The sequence below is a fragment of the Nannospalax galili genome, unplaced genomic scaffold (genome assembly GCF_000622305.1).
Source record: "Nannospalax galili isolate Female #2095 unplaced genomic scaffold, S.galili_v1.0 scaffold702, whole genome shotgun sequence".
In the NCBI taxonomy this organism is placed as follows: Eukaryota; Metazoa; Chordata; class Mammalia; order Rodentia; family Spalacidae; genus Nannospalax; species Nannospalax galili.
This window is the reverse complement of record NW_008348657.1, coordinates 2,247,022-2,257,797: the sequence shown is the minus strand read 5'-3', so window position 1 is coordinate 2,257,797 and position 10,776 is coordinate 2,247,022. Positions and strand designations below refer to the sequence as shown.

At 45.3% G+C, this 10,776-nt stretch overlaps 1 protein-coding gene across 1 annotated transcript in view; it reads right to left on the bottom strand.

The window, feature by feature from the left end:
• Window positions 1–247: 247 nt before the first annotated feature.
• The window catches only part of Disc1 (DISC1 scaffold protein), a 253,803-nt gene continuing 243,274 nt past the window's right edge, over window positions 248–10,776 (bottom strand). Inside the window, exons 13-14 of the mRNA XM_008845824.2 lie at window positions 1,178–1,317; window positions 248–739 (exon numbers count right to left, since the gene is read on the bottom strand). Coding sequence (XP_008844046.2) covers window positions 635–739; window positions 1,178–1,317 — 245 coding nt within the window. The 3' untranslated portion in view covers window positions 248–634. The remainder of the gene's footprint in view (window positions 740–1,177; window positions 1,318–10,776) is intronic.

Genomic DNA, 10,776 nt, shown 5'->3' with positions numbered 1-10,776 from the left:
TCATCCCACAGGCTGGGATTTTTGTACTGAATAAAAAGGAGAAAAGGAGCTGAACATGAGCGTTCATCTCTCTCCACTTCCTGACTGAGGATGAGAGGTAACCAGCTACCTCACACCCCCGTCACTTTGCCTTCCCTGCCATGGTGGGGTGTATTCTCAACTGTGAGCCAAAACATGCCCTTCCTTCCTTCCTTCCTTGCTTCCTTCCTTCCTTCCTTCCTCCCTCCCTCCCTACCTCCCTCCCTTTCTTCCTTCCTTCCTAAGTTGCTTTTGCCAAGTATTTTGTCACAGCAAGAGCAAAGTAGCTAACATGCCTCCTCAGCGTGTCTCTTGAGGCCACTGTGGACCTACACTGTACTGTGGTCTCCACACTGTGCTTGGGAGCAGAAGGGAACTGCTTCAGCAGTAATTGGAGAGACTCAGAAGTGTCTTGGGTCTCCTTACACATCCATGCTCTCCTACCTCCCACCTCACTGAGCCAGAATCTCAGGATGTCCCGACGAAGTAGGGACCAGAAAACACAAAAAGGATGCACCTTGCCTTGCTGAGACACTGGGAAAGCGCCCTATTGACTTCTGAGACTGGATGGACCCCCAGGGGCCTGAGGAGCTGTGAACCCACACAGACTGTGAGGTTATAGGTGCTGCCGGATCACACATCTGTAGGAAGATGCAGCAGGTATAGAGGCCAGGTCGAGTTTGGCTTCCTTCAGAGGTTCTAGAATCAGGAAAGACCTTAGCTGTAGCAGAAAACAAAATTAGTCCTGAGAAAAGAGACTTGTTCTAGCAGAATTCACCTAGCCTTTGTCTGGTTGGGGCTGAGATGAAGTGACTCCTAGCTCCTGTGCTGGATGCTCCCATGGTGACATGGGAAAGAAAACTCATGTGACATTCAGGAGAAAGGTAGCAATTCACTCTCCATCCCAACATGCATGGTGCCCATCTCAGTCTAAGTGAAAGCCACCTTCACACTGAAGAAAACCATGGCTCTATGTCTCTGAATTGACGGCTGATTGCAAAGGGATAGGCGGTACCAGAGTCATACTAATGCCGTGGTAGCTCACCTCCATATCCTCAAACTCCATACCAACGACACATGGCCCACCTCCATCCCAGCCCCTGTTCTACACTGAGAAGCTTGGCTCACCCCCTCTCCAGCTCCCACTCCGTGCTCACACCTCAGGCCTTTGCTTCCCAGGTACCAGCTGCTGGGCAGGAAGCTGTGGCCTCTCCTCCCCTGTTTCCTTTGTCTGCTGCAGTTGCAGGATCATGGCCTGTAGTGTCTCCTTCACCATCTGGAGCTCCCCCCAGAGAGACTGTGGATGTTGTTAAGGAGCACACAAGAGGCAACCTAGGCCCTCTGAAGATGCCCCCCCCCAGGGCCCTTGAGAGGGAGCCAGCCTGCTTACAGCAGATGGACACTGACCTCCAATCGCAGATCCAAACTCTTCCAAACTATAGCAATTAAATATTGATGTAAACTTTACACTTCTTTTAAGAACCATCACCATTTCTGCAAGGTCCAAGGTTATTAACTCTCAAGTTTGGTTTCAAAATTTGGAAGACTTAGCTGTTGAGTTGAGATTTAGATAGCCAACTTAGATTCTCAGTGACACGTGGCTAGTGTGGCCACAGAGCTGCTCTGTCCCCAAGCTGGGGTGGGCAACTGTCATATGCAAGTGCTCTGACAGTGGAAGGGGGAGGGTGTCCCTTCAGAGCCTCCTTGAGAAACCTGGGATTTGGGGCCACTGCAAGAAGGAACACTCAGGCCAGGCATGATGGCATATTCCTTTAATCCCAGCACTCGGGAGACAAAGGCAGGCAAATGTCTGTGAAGTCAAGACCTGATCTATATAGTGAATTCTATGTCAGCTGGTGCTACATGGAGACCCTGTCTCAAAAAGACCAATTGAAAAAAAAAAAAGCAGGAACACTCAATATTAACTATTTGCACAGAGGGAACACCGCACATCACAGGCCAGAACTCAGCAAATGAAAATACGAATGGATAAGTTGCACCTATCAACAGGGGACTATTACACCAACAATGATCTTTCTGTTTCTGCAATCAGGTCCTCTGACCTTTCCCTCTGTGCATATTATTAGAACACTAAGATAAATGCAAGGTGAAAGTTGGGTTGAATGAGCAAACAAATGCAACCTCATCTAGTAGAGATGAGGGGAAGGGAGAAATGTGTTGACGCTACCCAACTATGACTTAGTCTTCATGTGACATCAAACCTCTGGGACATGATGAGATCAGATGTGGAGGAAGCTGAGCTTGGGGACAGTGCAATGACAAGGACAGGCCACAGACCATGTGAGCTATGATGCTGTTCTCCTCAAGTTCAGTGTCAACTCAGGTTCAAAGAAGGCCATGTCCTGTGGGTATGACTGTAGAAAACTTCCCATCTTTTAGAATAAGAAGATCCAGAGGATCGTGGGAATTGTACAGTTGAGCCTCTCCTGAACAGAAGTGTTGAAGCACCCTGGAAAGCTCTGGATACTTCTTACCTTCCGGAAGTTTCAGCAGATTTCACCATTTGTGTCATCTACACACACCCAGGATGGTTCACTGCTGGCTTGAGGGGAATGAGGGCAGTGTGGGCTAAGCAAGAGCGAAGGGAGCCAATAAAACTCCCTTGGATTTTCATTTTGTAAGAAGTGCTGTTTTCCACCACATCTCTGGACAGATCTACGAATCTCTGGGAGTGGAGGATCATATGGCTTTATGCAAGCGAAAGTGTGTGTCCCAGCTGAGTGCCAAGCTGCAATTTGTCACTGGGTCCAGCCTCTCATAAACAGTACGTGGAGCACACAGGGTCTCTGAATCCTGACAGTGTGCTAGGATCTGATCACCTTCAACTCAGTCTGGGGTTACACAATACTCTATAATCTGGTGAGTGATGACAGACATCTTAGAGAGAGAAATAAAGCCAAAAAGTGACGCTGAGAAAACTTCTGGCACTGGCAGAGCAAAGGAAAAAGGCTGAAGGGCGAGAAAAACCACTAAAGAAAAAGACTAAATTACAAAACTTAATTAACACATCAGTCCCTCACACAATAATTTCCATTTGCACTGAAGTCAGTAAGATGAGATTTGAGAATGCAATTCCTCTGGGAATCCAGGCAGACTGTGCTCTATGCACTTAATTGTCCCCTGTGTAAAATATAGACTCTCATAACTTAGTCACAGAGGTAGGGCTTGCTTAAAATGTACGTGTGTGCACATGTGCATGTGTGTGTGTGAGGGGGAAGGGGGGGAGAGAGAGGGAAGGAAGGAGGGAGGGGGAGAGAGAGAAGGAGGAGAGATAGAGAGAGAAAGACAGACAGAAAGAGAGAGAGAGAGAGGAGACTAGGGCCTTTTATGAGGCATCATGAGGTTTATTTCCAAACGCAGCAAATGTGACAAATAGCTCACTCTGTCAGAGCAAATCCAGACATTACCAACCCAGAAAACCTCAGTTAGGGAACCTTTGGTATAAGGATCATTAAGATGATTAAAATTATGTTCATAGAGGCTGGAGAGATGGCTCAGTGGTAAGATGATCATAGTTCAGACAGGGCAGTGGCTGTGGGGGTGAGAGAGACAGGAGATTCTGGATGGAAGAGACACAGAGTATCTCCCTGATGCTTGATCTGAGTAAAGAATTAGGAAAACAAGCTTCAGTGTGCTGAGGAAAAATATGAGGATAGGTGGGGAGGGAATGGGCTGGGAGTTCAATCTTCATGGTTTTTGTTTTGAGACTTGGCCTTGCCATGTAGCTTTGGCTGGCCTTGAACTTGTGGCAATGCTATTACTTCAGCCTCCTGAGTGCTGGGGTAGTAGGGGTGCACCACTATCCTGGGCCTGAGGATTCAATTTTGGACACAGTAAGTGGAGAAATCATGAAGCCAGCCAAGAGATGCCTAGAGGGAAATGGACTGAGTTGCTCTTCAGGAAGGGTCAAGGCTGGAGATGTGCGTTTGGGGTCACATTGAGCGACATACTTAAAAATATTTCTGTGAACTGGAGAGATGACTCAGTAGTTAAGAACACTTGCAGTTCTTCCACAGGACCCACTTGGTAACTAACAAGTATCCATAACTCTGGTTCTAGGGGATCCTATACCCTCTTCTGGCCTCAGCTGGCATTGCATGCATATGGTGCACTTACATACATGCAGGCAAAAGATTCATACACATAAAAATTAAAATAATAAATAAAATATTAATAAAATAAATATATTTCTGTAACATCTTCTCACAGATGAACAGAAAAACCAAACTATCCAGTTTGACACATCTACCAAGAGATCTTAGAGATATCTTTCCTTGTCCTCCTCCACCTCCTCTTTTCCTTCTTTGCCTTTGGTTGAAATAGGGACTCATATAACCCAGACTGGCCTCAAACTCTCTATGCAGCTGAGGATGACCTTTATTCCTGATTCTTCTACTTTTACCTCCATGTGCTAGGATTACAGCTACATACCATCATGTCTGATTTAATGCAGTGCTAGAAATCAACCCCAGGGCTGTGGGCATGTTAGGCAAGTATTCTACCAACTAAGCCACATCCCTACCCCAAACCAAGATCTTCAGGCTACTACTAAACAGTAGAGTAGGCCTAGAATTCAGTTCCAGGTCAGGAATTCACCAAGCTCACTGTTGGAATTCTGTTGCCACACTTGATCATGATTTTTGTCCAAGTGTTAAAGCCCAAATCTGGAATTGGAATTTTAACCATCTATGGTGAAGGGGCTCACTGCATCCATGTGAGAACAAGAGCAGGTCTCCAAGGAGCTATGTGAGTCTTGCAGACCTGAGCTTCACAGATCTCAACAGCTAGCTTCAGAGCTCCCCAGAGCACTGACGGGCATCTGGGGTAATTAAGATCAGCATTGTGTTAATGATCATGTCAGGGGCCTTGACACCCCACGTCTCCTAAACACCTCTGACCTCCACATGCACATGTACATGTGCACCTACACACACACATGCACATACAAAGATTTGCATGTGCGCACACACACACACACACACACACACACACACACACACACATCCCTCAGAATAATGCACCTAGCAACCTAGAGCCGTCACCTACACTAAGCTGTAGGCATACCTCTCTCTGAACAGTGTTTCTTCTCCCTTAATAACTGTCAAACTTGATTTCTTTAAACATAATCCTTGTATATCCTGGTAGGAATATCTGGTTGATCTGGCCTAGGCTGGTTTTAGGAGCATGTACAATAAACTGTCCTCAAAGTGAACTTTTAGAAGAATCCCTTATTTACCATCTTATGCATATGCATAATTGGGTGAGTTTATGTGTTTTAAAAGATGCATTAATGGAGGTGACTATACCCAGTAGAAAAATGGTTATTGATAGGTAAAAAATTGGCAGAGAATGAGCGAATGGATGATGAGGCACCGAGGCACAGCTAAAACTCCATCAAAATAGGGTTTATTAGCAAAGGAACACATGGGGCAGATTCCCTTATGGACAGGGAAAATGTCTGGCTGGGTCTTGAGCTGGGGTCTTTTAAAAGGGAGGCTTCTGCTTCCTGCAGAAGGAGGGAAGATGTATTTTTTTAAAAGTTGGGGTGGGGAGTGGGAGAGCGGGACTGTTAAAACCTGTCCTCTTTAGAGATCAAAGGGGAAGCCTGCTGTGGTGGCCAAACAGTGGAGAAAAGTCTGCTTCTCTTGACTTCAGAGACCAAGGTGCTTATCAGCTAGGTTCCCTTTTCTCTGGAGCATGAGAAGTCCTTGGGATCCTGTTGGTGACAGTGCAGGGCTATCTGAACCTTAACAGTTATATAACTTAAAAATCTGTCACTCAAACTAGAAACCACCAAGACCAACCCTCAGATGGAACCCTCAAGGAAGGAACCCTGGGATGATAATCAAAGTCCTTGAGTACCCTCACTCACATGCCCCTTGTCACTCTTGAAAACACATTTTCTGACCTGTACTGTTACTTTGCTTTGAGGAAAGTATTTTCAACTTTTGCAAATCTGTGTGTATTTGTTTCAATGCTCTGAAAAAGACACAAAAAACCTGGAAACACCCAGTCCAGACCCTGACCACTAGTAACAAAAGGACCTGACATGTGCACAGGGGGACTGCGTGTGCTAAGGCATGCGCTGTGTCCAGCTCGCAGCAGAACTACCCTGTTCTGCATACACTGCTCCAACTTTTCCTACCCCAAGCCTCAGCTAGTGCAGTGGCTGCCATGGCTGTGTGAGCCAGGCATGTGCCTGGACAGCAGCACACCTAGCTTGTCACTCTCCCACCTACAACTTACTAAAGACTCTCACCTTCTTCCTGTTCTTCAGTTTCAAGGACAAAAAGCATTTCAAGGAGGCAGGGCGACCTCTCCTCAGTTCTGTTACCATGGCCTCTTCTGCTATACACTGGAAAGTGGAACCAGACAGGAGCCCTACAGGGGCCATGGAGTTTATGCATGAGCCTGGATACGTTTAGTCTTTGCATGCCATCAAGGCTAGCAAGACGAATCAATTGGGCACCATGCATTCCAAATGAGCAGAGAGACTAGGATCCCAAGTGGGCTTCTGCACTGGAATGCGAACACCATGCAAATAGAATCAGCCTTGTCCCTCTTCATCCATGACTCAGCAGAGGCAGGCCAAACTGCCTGAGGCTTTGAAAGATGCCCAGATGAGCAGATACCAGCTGCACTTCCTCTCCTCTCACAGAGAGATACAGAAGTCAAACGAGCAAGAAAGGAGAAAAAAAATCCCATTGAAGAATCCGCTGAGTCACTGAGCTTTCCAGTTAAAGCGTTCTAAAACACAGGCTCAAGAGGTTTTTCAGAATGGAACTGCTAATTAGAATCTAGAAATGCTGTGAAATCATACTGCAGGCTTGGACCATTGCTCCTGCTGCCTGTCTGCGAAGTCATCCTAATTAGAAAAATTAGAATCTAGAAATGCTGTGAAATCGTACTGCAGGCTTGGACCATTGCTCCTGCTGCCTGTCTGTGAAGTCATCCTTGTCCTGGCAGCCTGAGCCCCTCCGGACCACCTGATCTCCCAGTTAACAGCATTCAGCTGCTCATGGCCATCTCAGCTGGTTTGGGTTCTTTACTCTGCATGTAATGAGCGAGGCTGTTGGGATGATGAAGGAACACTGCCCATCCTTTCCTCCCTCCTCAGATCTGCCAACCCAACCTCCCTCTCGCAGCAGGCTACTGTGTCTCTGACATCAACAGGATGCACGAGGACAGGTTAGAAGCTGTGCCACACTGCCAGTCCCCAGCTTGCCCCCGTGTGGATGGCACATTATGGGTGTCACTTCTGCAGGCATGTGGAGGAGAACCACCCCAGGAAGATGGACAGCCACAACACCTGGGGCTTGAATCTTCCGGAATGCTGACTCATGTGGGCTTACATTAGCATGTTTCAGCATGGACTTGGACAAACCATGCCTGGTCTACCACACGTTCACAGTGGGTCCTGGCAGCATGCTTCATAGAATCAAACATGACATTGCCCTCACCACATGGCCTTTCTGTGTTGTTGGCCACAAGCTGTTTCTTTCAGCCACACTCAGCATTGTGTCTTTGATTGCAAATGAAAACACACACCAGTCAGGATTTGGCAGTGAAATTCTGGCAGCCTCTTTGGATGTCTAGATAAATTCTAATTTGAAGCAACAGCTTTTGCTTTTGGTTGTGAGGAAGCCCCACAGAGCTATCTGGATGCGGCTTTCTGTCTTGGACCCAATGTTCCACTCAAATCCAAGTGCTAGTTCATGTGAGTTCAAAGACACATTCTGAGTTTTTCTCACTTGGTGACACAGAACCCAGCCAGGTGGAAATGTGTATTGCGGTGTAAATTTTATTTGTGGAGGGGATTGATTTTAGTACCTAAACTAATGCTTCTCAGTCCTGGTGGTATGTTTCATATTTGAAATGTCCCCCACAGACTCATGTAGTACTGTTTGGTGAGACTATGGAACCTTCAAATAGTGGGTCCTGATTGGTGGAAGTAGGTTGCTGGAGGTGGGCCTGGAGAGTCTTAGTCCTGTTCCCTAGCCCCTACTTTTGACCTAAGCGCTCTGTTTCCTGAGCCTCCAAGATGTAAGAGGCCATACCACAAGATCCAGCCACTATGGATGGTGTCACCTACCACAACGTCTTCCCACTTTGTACTCTGAATCATGAGCCAAAATAAATCTCAGGCATATCCTGTTCAGTAGCCCCTCCCTCCCCAACATTCTGGGTAGGGCTCCTCTCCACATTTCCTAGGGTGAGCCACTGTCGTGTGCCCAGCAACAGTCACTGGCCTATTTAACAGACACTGAGTCACCCAGAAGAATTCAAATCTGTGTGATCCACAAACATGTGACCAACAAACCTCCCCCCTTCTACTGCCACTTCCTGGGGCAACTTTCCAATAATAGCTTAAGTCCTGGGGTTGGAGGAGGCAGGACATTGTGCAAAACAGAATGTCTGCTTTTAAAAATGAAATATTGTCAAGTGAAGTTCAAGAAATAGCTTGCTGAGTTAATAAGCAAGGGCAAAAATTTAAAGTCATAATGAGAAATGCTGACTCCATCATTACACCACACAGCTGAATACCTCAGAATTAGATAGATCTCTGACTATTCAAAGTTACTTGAAGACATATAGAGAGGTCAAGTATAATAAGAATCAAGATTCTAAAAGCAATGAGGAACAAAGACCAAAATACCTAAATTTCTCACAAACATTTATCATCATGGTACTGAAGAGAAAGATGAATGGACAAGATACTCTGTCTATAAAGGGTCTTAATTAATGGAAAGGGAGACAGCCTGAGAGGGTAGGTTCGGACCTCCATCAGGATAGCAGCTCAGAGCTCAGCAGACCTCCAGAGAGTGCTGGATTCTGGCCTCCCTCTGGCCTCCAACTACCAGAGGGCCTTATAGCTCCCAGATACTACCTCCATGTAGTGGTGAACATCCCCTAATTGCGCTACACCATCCCCCTACCTACAATTTTGTGAGGCCCCTCCCAAGGCCCTAGGGCAGATCTGGTTATGGTAGGCTAAGGCTGAGATCCTAGCAGACAGCCTGAGAGGATGGGTTGGACCACCATTGAGGTAGTGGATCGGAGCTCAGCAGATTGCCCTCTGGCCTCCCTCTGGCATAGGTTGACAAAGCACGGTTCTGTCTGAGAGAGCCTGGATCCTGCCTCCACATGGTGAAGGAAGCCTGAGTGTACCTGACTGGAACCTGAATTGGGCTTCTGTGGGTACCCCTGAATAGCTGATCTGAAGCCATCAGTTCCTTCCAAAATAAACCTGAGAGAACCTGAACCCCATACCAACCAGCTTTATATAACTAATAAAGAAAGGATTGAGGCACCCAGATAATACAAACAGAAGCATACTTCAACTTAATTCTCATATCAGAATCATAAACAACAAAAGAAATTCACACAACACCACAACAAAATAATAATAAAATGGAAAGCCAAAACACTGTGTCCCCACCAAACCCCACCAATCCTGTAGAAGAGCTCTACAATGAGAAACCCCTAGAGATAACCCAGGACACTGAATTTAAAAGAACAATCATAAACATGATCAAGGAATTCAATGAATTTAAAAAACATATGAACAAATAAAAGAGCTAAAAGAAGATAGGGATAAAGTTCTGAATGAATTCACAAAAGAGATAGAAACATGGAAGAAAACTCAGGCAGAAATGAAGGAAGTTCAAAACACAATAAACCAACTTGAAGCAGCAGGGGAAAGCCTCACCTTTAGAATGAATGAAATGGGAAACAGAATATCAACACTGAAGGATAAAGTTGAAGAATTGGACCACTCATGCAAAGATTATGGAAAATTTTAAAAAACACAGGAATGGAATATGCAAGAGATGTGGGACACCATGCAAAGAACAAATCTATGGACCATAGGAATAGAGGAAGAAGAAAAATTTCAGGTTAATGGTGTTGACCAGATCTTAAACAGGATTATAGAAGAGAATTTCCTGAAATTAAAGAAAGACACCCCCATACAAATATAGGAAGCACATAGACGACCAAATAGGATCAGAAAAGAAACTTCCCAGAACAAAGAGAGAATACTGAAAGAAGCAAAAGAAAAAAATCGCACACAAAGGAAAGCCTATCAGAATGACAGCTGACTTATCAATGGAAACTATGAAAGCCAGAAGAGCCTGGACCAAGGTATTTCCAGTTGTACATGACAATAGATGCCAGCCCAGAATACTTTACCCAGCAAAAATGTCTATTATAGTTGAGGGGGAAAGGAAATTCTTCCATGACATGAATAGCCTGAAAGAATACATGTCCACAAAACCAGCCCTTCAAAGAATACCTGAAGCAATACAGAGAGCAGAGAGAGAAACAACTATCTCCTAGTGGCAACAAAAGAAAATAAACAAAGACATAATCTAGGAAACACAAAATTATACAGAGAACACAAACAGCAATCAAAATGATGGCAACCAATACATACCTTTCAATAATAACCTTAAATGTCAATGGACTGAACTTCCCAGTAAAAAGACACAGGCTAAGCAAATGGATTAAGAAACAAAATCCATCTCTTTGCTGTCTGCAAGAAACCCATCTCACCTTCAAGGACAGGCACTACCTTAAAGTAAAAGGATGGAAAAGAATATTCCAAGCAAATGGCACTAAGAAACAAGCAAGGGTTGCAATTCTAATATCTGAAAAAATAGACTTCAAAGTAAAACTAATCAGAAGACATAAAGAGGGTCACTTCATTCTGATCAAAGGAACAGTTAACTAAGAAGG